We start from the raw sequence: 21,593 nt of genomic DNA, 5'->3' as shown, positions 1-21,593 counted from the left end.
ATAAAGCAACCCTTGGAGGCATCACCATCCCAGACCTCAAACTCTACTATAGAGCTATAGTAATAAAAACAGCTTGGTACTGGTATAAAAACCGACATACGGACCAATGGAATCGAATTGAAGACCCTGACATTAATCCATGCACATATGAACACCTGGTTTTTGACAAAGGAGCCAAAACTATACAATGGAACAAAGAAAGTATCTTCAACAAATGGTGCTGGCATAACTGGATGTCAATATGTAAAAGATTACAAATAGATCCATATCTGTCACCATGCACAAAACTCAAGTCCAAGTGGATCAAAGACCTAAACATAAATCCAGTTACACTAAACTTAATAGAAAAGAAAATAGGAAGCACTCTTGAACGCATTGGCACCGGAGACCATTTCCTAAATAAAACACCAACAGCACAGACCCTGAGCACAACCATTAATAAATGGGACCTCTCGAAACTGAGAAGTTTTTGCAGGGCAAAAGACACAGTCAATAAGACAAAAAGACAGCCAACAGATTGGGAAAAGATCTTCACCAACCCCACATCTGACAGAGGATTGATCTCCACAATATATAAAGAACTCAAGAAACTAGACATCAAAGCACTGAACAGTCCAATTAAAAAATGGGCTAAAGAGCTAAACAGAGAATTCACAAAACAAGAACTACAAATGGCTGAAATACATTTAAAGAAATGCTCAACATCCTTAATCATCAGAGAAATGCAAATCAAAACGAATCTGAGATACCACCTTACATCTGTTAGAATGGCTACGATCAAAAACACCAATGACAACCAATGTTGGAGAGGATGTGGAGCAAAGGGAACACTCCTCCACTGTTGGTCGGAATGTAAACTTGTACAACCACTGTGGAAATCAGTATGGCGGTTTCTCAGAAAATTAGGAATCGAACTAACTCAAGACCCAGCCATCCCACTCTTGGGCATATACCCAAAGAATGCTGATTCATACCATAAAGATACATGCTTAGCTATGTTCATAGCAGCACTATTTGTAATAGCCAGAACCTGGAAACAACCTAGATGCCCATCAACGGAAGAATGGATGAAAAAAATGTGGTACATATACACAATGGAGTACTACTCAGCAGAGAAAAACAATGAAAGCATGAAATTTGCAGGCAAATGGATGGAACTAGAAAAAATCATCCTGAGTGAGGTAACCCAAACCCAGAAAGACAGTTATGGTATGTACTCACTCATTGGTGGATTCTAGATATAAAATGAACAATCAGACCACAACCCATAGAACCATAGAGGCTATATATATAGCATGGAGGTCCCTAGGACGACTGTGGCATATAATAAATTTCAGTTTTACTCAATTATTGAAAAAAAATAGCCAAATGAATGGAAACACATGAACTATGAACCAAAGGCTGAGGGGCTCCCAGCTGGATCAGGCCCTCTGAATAGGTGAGACAGTTGATTGGCTTGATCAGTTTGGGAGGCATCTAGGCAGTGGGACCAAGTCCTGTGCTCATTGCATGAGTTGGCTGTTTGAAACCTGGAACTTATGCAGGGACACTTGGCTTAGTCTGGGAGGAAGGGACTGGACCTCCCTGGACTGAGTCTACCAAGTTGATCACAGTCCTCGGGGGAGGACTTGTCCTGGAGGAGGTGGGAATGGAGGGTGGGCTGGGGGTAAGGAGAGGGCGTGGGAGGGGGGAGAATAGGGGAACCCATGGCTGATATGTAGAACTGAATGGTATTGTAAAATAAAAAATATATATCACAAAAAAAAAACATAGAGAAGGAAATCACCAAGAGTGTGCATGTTCTTTCTCCACACAGAATGAATAAAGTATTACACAAAGTATCTCTTTATTCTTCCTTGGCATTAAGGTTTATGGGATCATGTCACATAGTCTAAATAAATTTCATATGATTTTCACTGAATAAAAGATACTAAGTGCATAAATGTATGAGTTTGCACAACCATAGAACAAAACTCAAAATCCTCATATCTTAAAATACATTTTTTTTAAACATTTGACAGCAAATCTTATTTAGGGTACTCATTCATACAAAATATAAACATATGTAATTTTTGATAAGAGTATCTATAGTGCTGAGAGTGGAAGGTATTCACAATGCCTAGATTGTGGGTCATATATTACTAATTAATGTATGGACAGGAAACTGAACCTAAATAGATGAAAATAATTGATCTTGGTATTAAAATGCATTAACCTCAAAAGACTTGTCCTGATGGTCAATTTTTTTAAATAAATTAGTTTCAAAGTCAAGTATATGTCTCTGTAAGGTATTTGCAATGAAAGAATGGAACCCAAATTCCAGTTCCCAACACTCACATCAAAGCCAGGTTTAGCCGCACTATCTGTAACTCCAGCACTCAGGCATAGACACAAGCAGATCAAAGTGGCTCTCTGATGAGGTATTCTAGCCAATGAAAAATTCCTCATTCCGCAGGAGAGCCTATCTCAAAAAGTAAAAATGAAGAGTGATAGAGGAGGGTCTTTAAGCCTACCTATGGTTTACTCCCCCATCTTACACATATATAAAACATATACACCCCCCCCACACACACACACATACATAAAACTCACCAAAGTTACCCTGAGATAATTAGGGTATGAAATAAAAGATTCCAGCAAACTAGTTTTTTTTTTTTTTTTTTTAAATATTTGTCTTTGTTTTTGTTTTTGAGACAGGGTCTCACTATGTAGCCTTGACTGGCCTGAATCTTGCAATGTAGATCAGACTGGCCTTGAACTCATGGAGATCCTCCTGCTTCAGAATCTCAAGTGCTGGTTTTGAGACATGAATTTTAAATTATTAGTTATGTTTGCCCTACTCTATGATACATAATCCTTGATGAAGTCCCTCTTGCTTGAGGCATGAAGATTCTTTCTGCAATGTTCTTTCACTAAAAGACAACTCAGATTTCTATTCATATTTAGCTAAAATACCTCCAAGGTAATTCTCCTTTTGCAAGCCTCTGTCCAGGCACTTACACATTTCACTGATAACAGAGCTTCATTTATTTCCATGAAATTCTGTAGTGGCAAAGGGGAATTGAAAACCTGGTATATCCCTCATGATTCCATTGTTTATAAAAGAAACTGCATTTTGTTACCTTTCTGAACTTATGATAATTGAAACACAACTCCAAGGGATCTATGGAAACTTAGGTTGACAGACATAATGTTGTTGTTTTGAACTCTACTTTCTTTTTTTTCTATTAAGTAGTAACTGCAACCACTTATCAAGAAATTTGCAATTTTCACCAAACTAGATTGGCCAGTTCATATGAATCTATAAACAGGAAAAACTCTTTATGCTCAAGACTTGTTCACTTACTATAAAATGTGGATAGGAAAAGTTGCAACTGAGACATGAAGCAATGAGTCTCTGCTTTCTTCTTTGTGAGGACAGGAATATAGTATAAGCTATGGCATCAGGCAATGCCTCATTTTTACTTCCAACAATTATAAGAGCATGAAATCAATTGTTTTCTCTCTATCCAGGCTGGGATTTTCTCTGGGTAGTAGTACACTGGAGGAAGGTTGATTACACCATATGAGTCATTGTAGGCTATGACTTCTGGAACTAAAGTGGAGTGAAGAGAGTTCATAGACAAGAGAGATCCAAGGCTTCTTCATTAGTATTTTCCCTATGATCTGAAAGGCTGTCTGCATCTGTAAAACACTTTGAAGCAGGTTCAGAAGCAGGTGAAGCAACCCAGCCTCACACTTCTGCTTCCCTGGTCTTTTTTACTAGGGTCTCTATCACTGTGGGAGGCAAGCTGTTACCCTGCTTACAGTAATAACTTGCAACATCTTCAGCCTCCACATTGTTGATGCTGAGCGTGAAATCTGTCCCTGATCCACTGCCACTGAACCTGGAAGGGATCCCAGAGATGGACTGTGAAGCATACTTGATGACAAGCCTTGGGGCCTCATTTGGTTTTTGCTGATACAATTGTAAGTTTGTGCTAAAAGCCTGGCTGGCCTTGCAGGTCATGGTGACTTTTTCTCCAGGAGTCATAGACAGGGTGGCTGGAGACTGAGTCAGCATGATGTCACCTCTGGAAGCTGAAAACATAGGACAAATATTAGTCAGAACAAGACATTGCATTTGAAAGTAGGGTTAAATATATTAAAATGATTTATTAATCACCAAAGGAAAAAAATCAGACTAGTAATTCATACTTCATGAGCAAATTTAGGATGAGTCATTGGAGATAATGGAGTATCTGGTGAGTGGCTTTATGCAGGAACTCAATGCAAGGAGCAGATATGTGTAATTAACATTTCATTAACAGTACAAGAAGACTGTACAGTGAAAGAGCTTTCATAAAATTTTAGGGTATATGGTGTATCTATTATCATTAACCCAGACACACATGGACACTAAAGTATCATGGACAATAACTATTTTTTTCTCTTTTGTTTTCTTTCCTTTTCTTTCTTTCCTTCCTACTTTCTTCCTTCCTTCCTTCCTTCCTTCCTTCCTTCCTTCCTTCCTTCCTTCCTTCCTTCCTTTCTCCTTCTCAGCTTTCCATTTATTAAAAATTGATTTTTTTCTCTCAATATATTCTAATTATGGTTTCCCATCTTTCTATTCCTCCCAGCTCCTTGCCAACCCCCAACCCCCCGCCTGATTCTATCTGGAGTTAAATCCTTTATATATCTTATTAGAAAGCAAACAGGCTTCTATGAAATAAATACTAATAATATCAATAAATAATGAAGTAAAATAAATTAAAACAATGACTAACACTTTGGAATTGGACAAAACATACAAACAAAAGGAAAGAACCCAAGAAATAGACTCAGTTGCTCATACCACTCAGGAATGCCACATAAACACTAAACTGGAAGCTATAATATATGTGCAAAAGACCAGTAGGGTAAAAAGAGAAAAGAAAAATATATAAATATAATAAAATTATAATAAAAAATAATGATAAAATTAAAAAATGGAACCCTAATATGACATTAAGAGAAAAGGAACCTTCCAAACATGTTGAGTTCATTTTCTCTTGGTTATCTGATGCTGTGCATGCCACCAACCCTGAAGAGTAGTTTGTTTTCTCAGGAAACTAAATTTTCATTTGGAAGTAGTCATAGGTTATCCACTGGAGACAGCCTCTGGTTAGGAATGGGGCATGTGTCTACTTCTTTCAGCTCTAGGACGCCAACTAGTGCAGACTCTGTACATGGTGCCTCAGTCCCTGTTAGTTCATTTGCATGCCAATCATGTTGATTTTAAAAGACTTTGTTTTCTTGGTGTCTCCTTCACCTGTCCTTCTTACATTCTTTCTACCTCTTCTTCATGAGCCCTGAGGCAAGTGATTCAATGGAGATATTCTGTTTAGGACTAAGTATTCCAAACTCTGGCACTCTCTGCATAATGTCTGTTTGTGAGTCTCTGTATTTGTTCCCACCTGCTACAGAAAAAAAGCTTCCCTGATGATAGCTGAGCAGAACAGTAATCTATGTGTGTAATAGAATGTCATTAATAGTCATTTTATTGGTTGTTTTTTTTTTTGTTTGATTGTATTGTTTTGTTTTTTGTTGTTTGTTTGTTTGTTTTAGAACAGTAGCATATGATTTTACTTTAGGGCTCTGAGCTATCTAATCTCTGCTTCTTGGACACACAAGCAGCATTGGGTATGGGTTCCATCTTTAGGAATAGGCCTTCAGGCAAATCACTTATTGGTTGGCTACTTCCCCAAAAACTTGTGCCACCATTGCACTAGCATATCTCATAGATAGGAAAACATTGTGGATCAAAGGGTGTATGGCTGGCTTGGTGGATTACCTTTGTCCTATGTTACCCTGCAAAATACCTTTTTCCATTATTTTACCCTGAGGTGATGTCTATCATTGATGGTAGAGTATGTTTCTTAAATGCATAAAAATCCTGCTTTCCATTCCATTACAATCTGTTAGCCTGTATCTTTTTATTTGGAAATTGAGGGCATTGATGTTGAGATATATCAGTGAACATTGTGTGTTGATTCTTGATACTCAGTTTTGTTGTTGTGCGGATGACGTGTGTGTGAATATGTGTGTGTGTGTGTGTGTGTGTGTGTGTGTGTGTGTGTGTGTGTGTGTGTGTAGCTGAAGTTTTGCTGTGTTCCACCTGGCCCATGGTCAGGACAAATCTCTCTCACCTGCCAGTCCTGCAACCACTTGGACCCAAGTAAACACACAGAGGCTTATATTAATTAAAATGCTTGGCCATCAGCTCAGGCCTACTACTGACTAGCTCTTACACTTAAACTCAGCCCATTTCTGTTAATCTATATGTCACCACATGCTCTGTGGCTTTACCTGTATGCCATTACATACTGCTTCCTGGATGGTGGGCTGGTATCTCCTGACTCAGCCTTCAAGCCTTCCCACAATTCTCCTTGTTTGCTTATACTGCCTATACTTCCTACCTGTCTACTGAACAATCAGTATTTTATTTATCAACCAATCAGAGCAACACATTCACAGCATACAGAGAGATATCCATAGACTGTGTGTGTGTGCATGTGCATGCGTGCATTTGTGTGTATGTGTGTGTGTGTGTGTGTGTGTGTTTCCCTTCTGTTGCCTTTATTCATCTGAGATTATTTATCCCTTTTTGTGATTGTAGACAACGACTTAGGTTGGAATTTTCTTTCTAGCCTTCTAAAGGGCTAGATTGTAAACAAATACAGCATATATTTGGTTTTATAATAGAATATCCTATGTTCTCCACCTATTGTAATTGAAAGTTTGGATTTTCTCATTAATTCTACATCCACTTTCAGGTCTTGAAATGTTTCATTCATTTCCTTCCACGATTTGTTTTTGCTTCACAGATTGCTTTAAGGAATTTATTCATACCCTCTTTAAGGACCATTGTCCTATTTATAAAGCCTATTTATAATAAGGTCTTACCCTGTGCTTCAGCTATGTTATAATAAATGGGGCCTACTGTGATAGGGTTGCTGTGCTCTAGTGAAGACATGTCCTAGATGTTAATGATTATGTTTTTACACTAGTGTCTAGGTGTCTGGGATTGGGAAAATTATAATATAGGTGCTGATACCTGGTCTTGTCTTTATTGGGTGGGTGTTTGTGTTACCCTCTCTGGTACTTAATAGAGTATGGTGGCTGTGTGTTTCCTTGTTTGAAATTCTTTAGGGATCCTGAGTGATGTAACTGTGGAGCCTTCCAAGCAAAATATGTCCTGCAGGATTGGGAGCTGACAATTAGTAATAGGATTGGCTAAGAGGGTGGGGGTGAAGATGTCCACAGAAAGGTATAAAGGGAATTCTACCAGGATCTCTTAGAGCCCTGGGAATAGGGGCCGAGAGTCAACAGGGACCACAACAGGTGGTCAGCTACAGACCTGGGAATAGGACCGGAGGATTGGATATGTTGGAGAGGAGGAAGAGTGAAGATCTGCAGTTCACCTACCTGCTTCACTTGCCTACTTTCTTCTTTTGTAGGCTTGGATGGCAGGTTCATGGAGAAAGCCTGCTGGTATTGGGGGATGGGATATCAGGATGAGTCACATAGGGAGACTGGAGGAAAATATCTCTGTGATCCTCTTGAGATGGAAGCAGATAAGGAGTGAATGCCTCAGCTAGTGGTCTGCTATAGAGATGGGGGTGAGACCTGAGGATTGGATTTGGAGAAGAGGAAGGAGCAGTGATGAGCTGCAATTATCCTGCTTCCCTGTCCTCTTTTTCTTGATATTTGCCTTCTGCAGTTCAGGATAAACAGTTTAAAGATGTCTCATAGGACCATTCTTGACTAAACACTCCCATAGTATACTGTGTAAAATTGTGTTTGTATGTATGAAGTCATAAAATGAATCATTAAAATGTTTCTTTCTAAAACATAGCATTGTAACTTTGGGCAAAGGTTGTTATGAGCAGGGGATGAAGAAAGGGTTCAATAGTCAAGTGCACTTAGTGCTATTCCAAAAAATGTAAGTTTGGTTCTCAGCATCCTTGTCAAGTGCTTCACAATCAACTGTAACTCCTGCTTCAGAGGATGGGATCAAACACCATTATCTGTCCTTTGTGGAACTTTCATACACATTGTATGCATTCACACAGACATATATAAATGCACATAAACAAAATTATAATTTTATAATATATGATATGTGACAAATAGCTAATAAGTATTTTTAAATTTTATTTAATTTTTTTTTAATTTTATGTGCATTGGTGTTTTACCATGTGTGTCTGGTTGGGTTCCCTGGAACGGGAGTTAAAGACAGTTTGTAGGCTGCAAGGTGGTTGCTGGGAATTGAATCCAAGTCCTCCAGAAGATCAATTAGTGCTCTTAACCACTGAGCCATCTCTTCAGCTCCCTAATAAGTATTTTTAAATGTTCAATATATACTGTCATCAGGGAAATGCAAATTAAATTGTGATGGTTTATGTTGTTCATTATGCTGTTAATATATATTGCTCTGATTGGTTGATAAATAATGCTGTTTGGCCAATGGTGAGGTAGAATAAGGTTAGGTGAGACATTCCAACTAGAGAGGGAAAAGAAGAGCTACAAGCCATATGGAAAAGTATAGACTTATAGAAATGGGTTAATTTAAGATGTAAGAGCTAGCTAGTAAGAATCCAGAACCATTAGGCCATATAGTTTGAAAATAATATAAGCCTCTGAGTGTTTATTTGGGTCTGAGTGGCTGTAGGACTGGATGGGTCACAGAAAACATCCAGATACAAAATTGACTACCATCATACACTCTGACAGCACATGTTGATGAAAATTTGGAAAAAGAGGCACCTTTAATCATTGTAGGTAGGAGAACAAATTGATACAGTCATTTTGGATATCAGTTTGCATATTTCTTGCAGAAGGTCCAGCCTTCTGCAGGTCAGAGAGACTGGGAATAAGACACAGAGTTGGCAAGACAAACATACAAAGTACTTTACTGAGGGGTAAAAACTTCTTCATTATATTTCTGACGTTCTGTTTAATATTCTTCACAGCAATTTAACTACAAAGAGGATTTTTTTTCCATAAACAAGTTACATAGTCACTACATAATCACAATAAAAACATATATTCTGGAACAGGTCCTCGCCATTATCTTTCCTAAACACATCCTTACACATTTTCTTAATAACCTACACTCATTTAAACTTTCATTTTTTTAGATGTCTCACAGATCAAGAGCTATCATCCATAGTCGTCTACATAGGCAGTATCAGGAGTATTTCAACCATAAGCATTTACATAGGCAATAGTTTTATAATTTTCAGAAGAACAGGTTACTTTTCTACTTTTTATACTTTTGAGTTCTGTCCAATTATCTTAACTAATCACTAAATTCTTTGTTTTTTGGTTACATGAAGTTATTATTTACAGCATTGTTTTAGCTATGATGCACACCTAAAACTGTGAACACATTTCCCAACATCAAAAAGAACTTGAACTAGTTTATTTCCTGGGAATAGATTGTTTTTCTTAATCATCAACCCATCAACTGCAGTCTATATGACTAAACCACAGTCTGTATGACTCCCCAAGTGCAAACTCATAAATGCTTGCTGATGTTTGTTTTTTGTTTTGTTTTGTTTTGTTTTGTTTTTTCATTTTTCTGGTACCAGCATAAGCTTGTCCAATGTCCTGGCTGGCTCTGCAATTTATTGTCACTGAAGTTGATGGTCACTCTTTCACCTGGATTCACAGACAGGACGGCTGGAGCCTGAGTCATCACAATTTAAATCCTTGAGGCTAACTCCACATATAAAAGATCAGTAGCAGAAAAGAAAGAATACATTTTTTTTTAAATTACAGATCTAAACAAAAAACGTCTCCCTATGACTCAAGATTTCCATGTATAGAGTGCAAAGTGGGTGTTTATATGTCATCTTCTACTTTTGTGCTTTGTTCAATAATCTTACCTGAAATCCAGAGGAGAAGAAACCAAGTAATCTCTGATAAAGACAAAGTACTATTTTATGTACTTTTGTGTTTGTTGATCACAACCCAGCACAGAAGAGGATAGTCTTACAATGTTCTAAGAGGCAGGACACCAGACAAAAGAAATATCTATGCAAATGTTGCTGACTTCATATTGTTATAAATACTGGGACTGTCAGGAGAGCAGGCTATTTGGTCATTCTCTGAGTATGTTATCACTCCCTCTCCTTGATGCCAAATGCAGTGTTGATAATTGGTAGACATCTGTGCATTCTCTTCCGCACACAGAGTTTGGCAGTGAGTACAATATAATTCAGTTTTTGTTACCAGTGAAGCTATCAGGAAGGAACAGCACCTCAGATCCTTTCTTGGTCCCATGGTTGTGTTGTGTTTGTTGGCATTTCTCACATAATAGAGTGAGTTTATTTATGCTTTAGTACTAGGCCTTAGCAGATCCAATTTGCAGCTTATTTTGCATGGATTTATTGTAATAAAGTATACCTGAATACAATAGCATACTGTGTAATCACATCCACATCCTTGTGTCCTTTCATGAATGACTAATACAAATTCAGAGTATCAAGCAAATGGAGCTTTCCAGCAAATCCATGTTCTGTGAAGGAGCTACAGGTGCCATCAAGGTAAGTATCATGTTCTGGTACTAGCAAAAACAGATAATGCTATACAATAGCAACCCTCATGGTAGCCTATGGAGAAAATTGTTGATTTTTGTGGATATTCAAAATGGACATGCAATCAACAGCCTTGTTTGAATAGAGGAGTAGCTGTAAGGTTCCTTGGGCTGTCTATTCTGGAGTAAAATACCAATTTAGGTATTTAACTTTAATTAAAGGAAATCACACAACCATAGTATGAGAAAAGTACCCTCAAGTTGCAGATGAATAGAGAGGATTCTCTGTCACAGCGCCTGGTGGAAATTATCAGCCCATAGACTGACTTGCCAGTACCTGGACATGGAGAATGAAAGACTGTTGAGGTAAACTTGTGTTTGGGTGATGACTGACTGTGTACATCAGAGAGATCAAAGAATAACCCTAGGATTTTGTTTCTTGAGATATTTCTATTATTGATAAATGTGGAAGAAGTTTCCTTATTAAGTAAGTGAACCATGTAATTACAAAAGGACAAATGCAAAAGTCATTTACAAAACCAAGTCAACACTGTAAATCTGAGGTTTATAATGCCAGCTTACGCATTGGCTACACCAGGGCTAATTCCCCAGATATATTTGGCCCTTTAAAACTTTTTATGAGTATGATTGTTTTTGTCTGCATATTCATATATGCACCATGGTCCCCAGGAAGTCAAAAGAGGGCAATAGGTCCTCTGCAATTAGAGTTGCAGATGGTTGTAGTTTCCAAGTAGTTTCTGTGTTCCTCACAGAGATTCCCTGGCAAGAACAACAATTGCTCTTAACTGATGAGCCATCTCTCTAACCCCTGTTCCATTTTGTTAAAGCATTTTGTACATTCCATAATCTTTGTTGTATAGAGTTCTTCCACCCCAACTATCCAACACCTTGCTGCTTTAGAGTAGAAAGAAACACACCTGCCAGGAGGTAGTGGCGCACTGCCTTTAATCACAGTACTCAGGAGGCAGGGGCAGGTGAATCTCTGTGAGTTTGAGGCCAGCCTGGACTACAGAGCAAGATCAAGGATAAGCACAAAAACTACATGGAGAAACCCTGTCTTGAAAAACAAAAGGAAAAAAGAAAAAAAAGAAACACACAAATTAATCTGTACAATCTGAAATGAGTATTTCTAAATTTAAAAATTGAGATTTTTGCCTGTCTATTCAAAATGAATTTCAAGAGTACAGCAGAGTGAATTATGAAACCATTGGAGCCGAGGGACCACTTCACATCAGTAGTATGTTAGTGATGGTGTCAGGTTCATCAAGATGTTTATATTAAATATGTCTGGATTTCTCATGTAAAGCACACATTAGTAAAGGGGCTTTTTATGTTTGTACAATATTTTATATAAAATTAAAAGTGTATGCCAGAAAAGGGTCTCAGATCCCCAGAACTGGAGTTAGAGTGGGTTGTAAGCTCCTATTTGGATGCTGGGCCTCTCCAAGCATGGCATGTACACACATGCACAGACACAATATACAGGCAAACACTCAAACATATCAAATAAATAAAAAACCTTAAAAAATGAGACATGGCATAATCGGAGATCTTTCTTTTTGTAACTAAAGCTCAAGTAGGAACCAAAAAAGCTGCCTTAGAATATCTTTTTGAGAAGTTGCATCTAGACTCACAATTGTGATTCACAGTTAAGTATTTCAAAATTTTAACCACCAATTGCCTTAGTTAGGGTTTCTTTTACTGTGAAGAGACACCATGATCATGGCAACTCTTATAAAGGAAAACATCAATTGAGGTGGCTTACAGTTCAGAGGTTCAGTCCATTATTATGGTGGGGAGCATGGCGATGTACAGGTAGAAGTGGTACTGACTGCATCTTGCAGAACAGGAAGTGGACTATGACACTGAGGGAAGCTTAAGCAACAGAGACCTCAAAGCCTGCCTCCACAGTAACATACTTCCTTCTATAAGATCACACCTATTTCAACAAGGCCACACCTCCCAATAGTGCCACTCCTATGAGCTTACATTCAAACTATCACACCAATGGTCTTTGATTTCACAACTGATTAGAACTACCAAAACTGTTGAAAGATTTCCAATAAGCTCATAATATTAAGTAAGCAAAACATTTGTTATATAGATTAATAAATAAAAATGAATCTTACAGCCATAAAAATAAAAATAAATGAAAAATGAAAGGAAATGTGGTGAAAAATATCCCAATCAAATAAACAAAGCAAAACAAACAAACAAACAAAAAACCCTAAACTTACACACCTGACACACAACCTAAAATATTTGCAAAACACTGGTCTAGACTCACAGATTAAGGAAAGATTCCCAGGGAACCTGTGTGTAAACAAGGCATCTATGCTATTTATGATGAAAAAAATTATGTGAGAATTACATGCTTCTTTAATTTTTTAAAGAAAAATTTAAATGTCCTTCTTTAGTTACCTGCTACATTATTGGTTATTCAAGAGAAAGCAATTTTCTTATTTACATATATTATGAATTTCTTCAGTGAATATCTACTTTGATTGTTTGGTAGGTACAGAAAATAAATAATACAATTGTATTTTTAATTTAATATTTATCTTGTGTTGTAAGATTTTTTTTTTATTTTGGATGATGTTCCATCTACTAAAAGGAATAAGATATGTTCTGAAACTAACTTACATGTGAAATATTCTGTAACTATTTGTTAGGATTCTTTGGTCAGTAGTGTCACTTACTCTGATTTTGTTTCTTGGTGATCAGTTGATGAAATTGAAGTGGTATATGCCCCTGTTTTTGTGTATGGAAACCTTTGTCCCACTGTAGATCCTAGAATACTTTATTGACAATTCTGCTGTTGCTAAAGTGTGTACATGTGCATATACATACTTGATGCATGCCCAAAAAACTTGCCAAATTAACTGTTTTCCTGTAACATACTAGACAAAAAATATCAGTTCCATTTTCCCACTTGTCTGCAGAAAAATTCAAGTGCTTCCATTGAAACTTGCCTCCATCGACTGAGTGTTTTTTTCTGTTATGTGGATAACTCGGTGTTGGTTATAATTCCCATTCAGGAAATGTCATGGCTTATGTTCTAGTTCTTCCAAGTGTTTGTCATTTATGTTCATTATACTTCAGAGGATCTCTTGCTCATTCATTTAAATAAAGCATTAATTGGGCACCTGCATTTTTGATTGATTAACTATCATTAATGAACAGAAACCCACATTTCAACATAAATAAAAAGCAATCTTTAGGGAGAAAGAACTGCTTTTGAAAATCAATGAGAAGAGGAAGAGAGGGATGGAAAGAAAGGAGAGAAAAATTCATTGACAAATGGTAGCAGAGAGACCATATAGAAAGGCTATTGGAGACCTCTAGTACAATGGCTGTTGAGAGGTGCCTCCTATGTTTTTAGTTACACAATAAGAATCAGGGTGAAGAATAAATACTGCTCAAAGTAGAGTATATGGCCAAAACCCATGGAGTGAAAAGAGACATCATGAAAACACTAAGGTACTCAAACAAATGAAATGACCTTGGGAAGAAGAATATGAAATTCCCTGTGTCATTGTATGAGAACAATCTGCAAGCCTCTTCTGTAGATGTAAGAGTGAGTCATATGTCATTTTCTACATACACTCAATAAGTCGTTGTTACTGGTGAATCTCCCTTCACATTCACTGTAGGGAGCTGCTGCAAAGTTGTCACTATTGTATTTATTCACAGAGGGCACCTAGTCTATATTGTGCTCCCATTCACCAAAGCATCCCATGGCCACCCTAGGACACTGAGAAATCCAGATCCTCCACAGACTGGGAAACTGTGAAGGAACATGCTCACACAGTCCTGTGTGATATGAGGCCCTGTCCCAAACCTGCAATACACAGAACTTCAGGTAACCAGACCGATTAGATCCACCTTTCAGAAGGTAGACAAGACTCAAAATTTCAATGTTTAGGCCACTGGGTAGACTTGAAGACTTTGGTGATGTTGATAACAATTAGAGAAGAATTACACAATATAAACAACAGTATAAACATCCTGAGCCAAGTAACATGCAGTATTCAGACTACATACATCCCAAGCATACTTCCAGAAGAAAATCTTTCACTTTGAAAACCATCAATAAAATTTATAAAGCCAGCCATTCTGCCAGATTCAGAAATACCAATATAAAACCATAAGAAATGTTTAAAAGGCAGTACAATTAAATATCCAAATGAAAATAGCAACTTTTTGGTTACATGTCCCTTAGAAAATGTAATTCTTGATGTTTAAGCAGTTCCTTAAATATCTTTCAGCCATTTGAGATTCCTCTGTTGAGAATTCTCTGTTTAGCTTTGTAGCCCATTTTTTAATTGTATTGTTTGGTATTTTCATGTCTAGTTTTTTTAATCCTTTATATATTTTGGAAGTTAGCCCTCTGTCAGATGTGCGGTTAGTGAAGATATTTTCCCATTCTATGGACTGTCGTTATGTATTCACTCATAAATGTATACTAAATGTAAAGCAAAGAATAAGCAGACTACAGCCCACAGCTCCAGAGAACCTAGCTAACAAGGAGGACCCTAAGAGGGACATATAGACTACCCAGTGAAGGAGAAACAGCTGAGATCTACATGAGCTAACTGAGGGTGAGGGGCTTAATGGAGAGCAAGGAATAGGGGATGAGAACATAAGGAAATGTGAGGTTTGAGCTTGAACAGGGACAGAATGGAAGAGCAAGGAAAAAGATACCATGATAAATGGAGACATTGTGGGAATAGGGAGAAACAGAGTGCTAAGGAATTTCCCAAGTATCCACAAGGATGACCCTTCCTTAGACTACCAGCAATATTTGAGAGGGTTCATGAACTGGTCTGCTCTGGTATCCAGATTAGTGAATACCCTAACTGTCATCATAGAGCAGTCATCCAGTTTCTGATAGATGCAGAGATATACAGCCAGGTGCCAGGTCGAGCTCAAGGATTCCAAATGATGAGAGAGAGTTGGGATTCTATATGAAAGGGACATCGAGATCATGATGAGAAAAAGTACAGAGATGGCCAGCCAAACTAGTAGAAACCCAAGAACTGTGGGCCAATAGCTGTGGAGCCCCCATGAGACTGAATTAACCCTCTGGATACTCGAGACAATAGTTTACCTTGAACTGTTTCAGGGGCCCCCAGGAAGGCAGATTAGGATCTATCTCTTGTGCATAAGTGGGCTTTTGGACCCAGGGCCTAAGGTATGACACCTTCTACAGCCTTGGTGAAAGGGGTAGGGGCTTGGACCTGCCTCAACTGAATGTACCATGCTCTGCTGACTCCCTATGGGAGACCTTGACTTGGAGTAGGTGGGAATGGGGGGAGGCTTGAGAGGAAGGCTGGGGGGAGGGAAGAGGGAAAAGGGGAAATGTAGACGATTTTCTAAACAGCCTTCTTAAATAAAAAACACAGCAGCCATAGTCCGGTGGTGGTGGCGCATGCCTTTAATCCCAGCACTTGGGAAATAGAGCCAGGCAGATCTCTGTGAGTTCTAGGCCAGCCTGGACTACCAAGTGAGTTCCAGGAAAAGGCACAAAGCTACACAGAGAAACCCTGTCTTGAAAAAGCAAAAAAAAAAAGAAAAAAAAAAAAAAAAAACAGCAGCCAAGCCATGACAGGCTTAGGTGAAGGGTTCACAACATGCCCCCACAGTCGGGCATGTTTGCATATGTCTGGCGGAAACTTCCACCTTGCCAGTTCCAGGTCAAGATAGCCATTTTGAGGTCATGGCATCTCTCGTGACCAGGGTCCATGACGTTTCATGGCGACGTAAGCACGCAACATGGCCTTGCGATCTACACACATGCGTGGAGTAGTGACATGACCTGGGCATGCCCAGCCTTTAAAAAACAAGCGCCATGTTCCCGGTTCCTTCTTCTTCTCCACACATGTGTCTCTCCCACAGGCCTGCGCACTCTCTGTCCCTTTATCTTTAATAAAACTCTTATTAGCAGATTCTGTCATGTTTCATGACATTTCCTTGCAGGGTAAGAACACACTGCGGACAAATAACTAACATTTTGGTGCCGAAACCGAGCAGGTGCTTCCAGGCACCCTGCACATGGAAACTCGTGAACCAGGGACTGCTTTACATAAACCAGGGACTGTGCTCCGTACGTGACAGACTGCTCTCCATTTGCCGGAACCGCATCCAAATTGCATCCAACACTGCTTTCTTCCATTGGTGAGTCCCCCCCATTTTTTGGCCAGCATAAACAGTTTCCTGAATCTGTGAGAATGACCATTGATCATCCAGTGCCTCACAAGTATTCTTGAGACTGGGGGAACCCCCGGCCACAGTCTTCACTGGCTAAGGTCGGCCCCTATCGCAGGCCTGATTTCTAGGATTTATCCAGGGATGAGGAAGTACATGACATCCCAAACATTCCAAACATTAGATAAGGTGGACAGATGTCCTTGAGTCTAGCACACACCTATATTTTGTTTTACAGATACCCCTAGACAACTGTCAGCCAATCAGGGTCCTACACTCTGGAAATAACCTCAGCCAAACCTCAGCTATGATTCAAAACTGCACCCCACCTGAGCACAGGGATCTCTGCTCTCATCAATGTGTTGGACAGACAGAGGGATCAAGCTCCAGAGCTTGAAATAAATGTTCTTTGCTTTTAAGTTCAGGATTCAGTCTCTGTGGTGGTCTTGGTGGTTCCCATGATCTGGGTATAACATTAACAGCACACATACATCATTAAAAGTAAGCAACATAATTAAGGTGAAGAAATTAATGAAAAATATTAAATGATTAAAATCTTCAACAATAAACTACATTAATGAGATGAGATTCTCCTGATATAAAAGCAATAATATGCCCGTTGCAGCTAGAAGAATGAGAAATTGATGGCACTTGAGGTCTAACCAAATAACTCATTGAACCAGATGAGTCTAGCCAGGGCTCTCAGCTGTAATTATCCAAGTTCCCCAGCACCTCCCCCTTACACAGTAGCAGAGTGCTCTTCTCCTCTCCAGTCAAGCAGCACATTGGCAGCTGAGCTGCCTGAAGCAAGGGGTTTTTGTTAGGGACTGTATCACTGTGGGAGGATCATGTGTAGCTTGCATGCAGTAATAAACTCCCAAATCCTCAGCCTCCACTCTGCTTATTCTGAGTGTGAAATCTGTCCCTGACCCACTGCCACTGAACCTGTCTGGAACCCCTGTGTCCCGGTTGGACACCAAATAGATTAGGAGCTGTGGAGACTGGCCTGGCCTCTGTAGGAACCAATACAAAAAGGTTCTTCCATCACTATATAAGAGGCTCTGACTTGACCTGCAGGAGATGGAAGCTGATTGTCCAATGGTAATTGGCAAAGAGAGTGGAGTCTGGGTCAGCACAACATCACCACTGGTTCCTGAAATTACAATAGAATGGGACAAAGTCATGTTAAAACTTCCCAAACAATCATTGTTACTCATTCCAAGTGAGATCCTAGCATGTTTGATAATTTTAAAAAATATATCAAATGCTTTTTTTATAAAACAAGTGAGTGGAAGGTCCTCAAGTTCATAATCTACAGCACCCCTTCCCATCTACATGAAAATCTTCATCCTAGCTCAGCTCCTGTCTCACTAGAATTTCTCATTGTCATGTAACTAAAACTCACATGGGCATCCTGGAGAATGGGACCTGACTATTCACACATACACATCACACAGAGGTGACTAGAGCCCACCCTCCAGCCCCATTTTTCTCCTGCATTTCATTATCTTACCCAGAATCCAGAGCATTAACAGAAACAGGGACTGGACAGGGCACATCATTTTGAAGAATGAAGTGAGGAGAGTAAAGGCAAGAGGACAGTTGAGCTTTTATCTCAGGACAGCAAGGCAGGGACCTCCCCAGGGAGCAATATGCAAATACCCTGGTCTGTATGGCAGTGTATATAGAGGGGAGAGTTATGTAGGATTCTTGAATTTGAAAAATAACCCAAAAATATCTTCTTCTACATCAGGAGTGAATGTAATAAAACAAAATGTGATGACTGATGAGAGACTAGTTGGATGCTGAAAGATTAGCAATGTGGTTCAAATTAAATGTAAATATACATTAACAAAGTAGTCTTGTTTTCTAATTTGAAATTTACTCAAATTTCTGTAAACATTCATAACTAAATTGCAGAGAAATAGGGAAATGTAATTAAGACATTAAGCTCAAAATTGTCGTGAATGAAACTTTGTACTCATAGTCAATAATACATTGCAAGATTACAAGATGGAAGCAAGTCACTCAATACTCTCATCAATGTATTGACTGTATCTTACTAAGTATTAGAAAATAGACAATTCTAATCAAGGGAACTGACTTATGTGCTGAATGTTTGACAAAGAAATTCATAATATAAGCATTGCCATAATAAATATACACATAATTTTCATAACATTGCAATGTTCTTTTTATTCAATTTCTCTTAAGCTTACACATCAGAGAAACTCTGACCTTCTTGCTGTCACTGCAGATTATGTATTTTTTGAAGTTCTCAAGTCTCATTTGAATGAAATCATACAGCTCCTGTGCCTCAGTGACTTAATTTCATTTTCTGAGTATACCTGTTTCTTTAAAGGTTTTTTCATGTTCTGTGAATAAGTAAATAAAGTGTCTCTATTGTTGGATTCTTTAGTGATGGCAACATTTATTCATTCATGTGGACATTCTCATTTTTCAACCTCATGAATTTATTAATAAGGTATTGTGAATACTTTTGTACCAGATTATATGTAAACGTGTATCTTCATTTATCTTGAGCAGGTACCTATCTGTGTATTTGGTCACCTCCATGTCAGATATGAAAATGAAGCCTATTTGGGTTTATTAACTGTAGATTGTTTTATGCAACAGTGTCAATGTTCTGTAATGCATGTCGTTCTCAGTCATTATGAAGTACATTTCCTTATAGTCACAAGAGATACTTGGTCATTGTATTCTTGGGTTTTTTTGGTTCCTGGTATAAGCAAGCAAGAGACTATGCACTAAAGTATAAGTGTAGATGCATTGCTTACACGTTGTTCACAGCTCCCCCTGTAGTTTTCACTATTCTTAATTTTGTCTCTAGGTCATTGACTGCTTAACATGAACATCATTTTGTTGCTAGTGCCTTTTAGATTTGTGACAAGGTGTGGCTGCTGTTATCAAATAAATGACAAGATATGTAATGCAGCTGCTTGTAAAAAAAAAAGTATTGGTTACATAGGGCAACTAACTTGGTTACATTTCATAGCAATTATTTTCATAATTATTTTCTTTCCAATATGTATGGTTCCAAATGACAGATTAGGAAGCCACAGATAATGCCTCAATTAGCTATACAAAAAGACATAGAGCAGATCACATTAGCTTGAACAAATGGAAGAACAAATATGTATCCATAAAAAAACATTAAATATGGGCACAAGTAATTCATCTGACATATAAACTAATTACCAGAGAGCTGATTGTGAACATGAAACTAGGGCCCTCTTAAAGGAAAATGCAGGCAAATTCTTGTCAGCCTGAAATTTGGGAATGACTTAGTACAGCACCAAAATGATGAGCCATGAACAAAAGTGTATAAGACAGACTTTAATAACTTGGCAAATGTTGGTCAGTGAAAACACTGTCAAGAGACCAGAATGCATTCAAAATCTCTATATCTTAAAGGAGTGTTATCTTAAATATCCAAACCTTTCTTCAGTACAACAGTAAAGCCAAATAACTTTTTACTTTTAAAATCATAATACAATCACATCATTTTAGAAAATGAAGTGAAGATTTCAACATGCACTTCATCAGAGTATATGTATATACACAGAGTGGAATATGTGTGGAACAATGAGAGAGAGAGAGAGAGAGAGAGAGAGAGAGAGAGAGAGAGAGAGAGAGAGAGAGAGAGACTTTTAAATTATTACAGGAGAAGTTTTATTTAAAGAAACAACTTCTTAAAGAAGAATGATGAGCCTTCCAATGCAGTCATGATCTTAAAAGATCTGACGCCCTCTGCAGAATCACTGCCTAAGAACAGAAGACACACGGCTGCTTAGAGAAGCACAATAGCTACATGACCTTTGAATTGCAATGCAATTTAAAAGAAAAAGGAGGGTTATATAATGTTATCTTGTTTAATGTATTGGTACATATATAATGTAATTATTCATTCTTTCTTACTATTTGACTTAATGAGGATCAATACCAGGAATGCTCACCAAACAATCTATTCTAACTTCCTACATTATCAGCACTGCTACAAGCACATTTCTCAGAATCCTTTTTCAACTTGATCATCTCTGATGGAATTGCTTTTTTTGTGATTCATACAAGTAGAAGATGGGGATTTAACAGAAACAAGATCTGCCAGAAGAGGCATAGTCTGATAAAGGTAAGGATTGTGAAATCACCTATAAAGTGCAACAAGCAGCTGAGAGTGTGAGTACCCCAAGCCTGCTCTGTCTGGACAGGCTTGAGCACCACAGATTCACTACCTTACACCTTGGTTCAGATGGTCCCTGGAGAAACACCAAAGACCCCTAATTTGCATTATCAACTTCCTTGATATGAGCATAAAGTTGCCTAATGGCTGTTGCTCAGAACATTTATTGAAACCATCCTGTTTGGAATATCTACAGTGCTATGTGTATTATATGTCTTGAGGAATTTTTTTCTAGCTCTGTCTATTTGATATTTTGTGTGTTTCATTTACCTTAATAAGCACTGTCTTCATTAGACTGGGGAAATTTTCCCCAATTATTTTATTGAAAATATTTTTCTGTGCCTTTTACCTGGGTTATCTTTTCCATTCATTCCTATTTTTTTTAATTTGGTCTTATCATTGTGTCCTAGATTTCCTGGATATTTTGTGTCCTTTTTTTATCTTAACAATTTCTTTGGTTAGGGTATTTGCCTGTCTCCAATATCTGAAAGTCTTTCTTTCATGTCTTATTGTAATAAGCAAAGAACTGTCTCATTTGTTTTCAAAACTTGGAGGTATTCTACCTTCCCACTTGAAGCAAAGCAACTCCCCTGCCATTTCTGC

General features: G+C 38.2%; 1 gene segment (V, D, J or C); it reads right to left on the bottom strand.

Annotated features, from left to right (window-relative positions):
- Positions 1 to 17,537: 17,537 nt before the first annotated feature.
- Positions 17,538 to 18,375, bottom strand: LOC114686491. The segment is given in 2 exon segments: positions 17,538 to 17,942; positions 18,303 to 18,375. Coding segments are annotated over 2 exon segments (429 nt in total).
- Positions 18,376 to 21,593: the final 3,218 nt, after the last annotated feature.

This window comes from Peromyscus leucopus, chromosome 3 (assembly GCF_004664715.2).
Source record: "Peromyscus leucopus breed LL Stock chromosome 3, UCI_PerLeu_2.1, whole genome shotgun sequence".
NCBI lineage: Eukaryota > Metazoa > Chordata > Mammalia > Rodentia > Cricetidae > Peromyscus > Peromyscus leucopus.
This window is presented reverse-complemented; position numbering and strand designations above follow the sequence as displayed.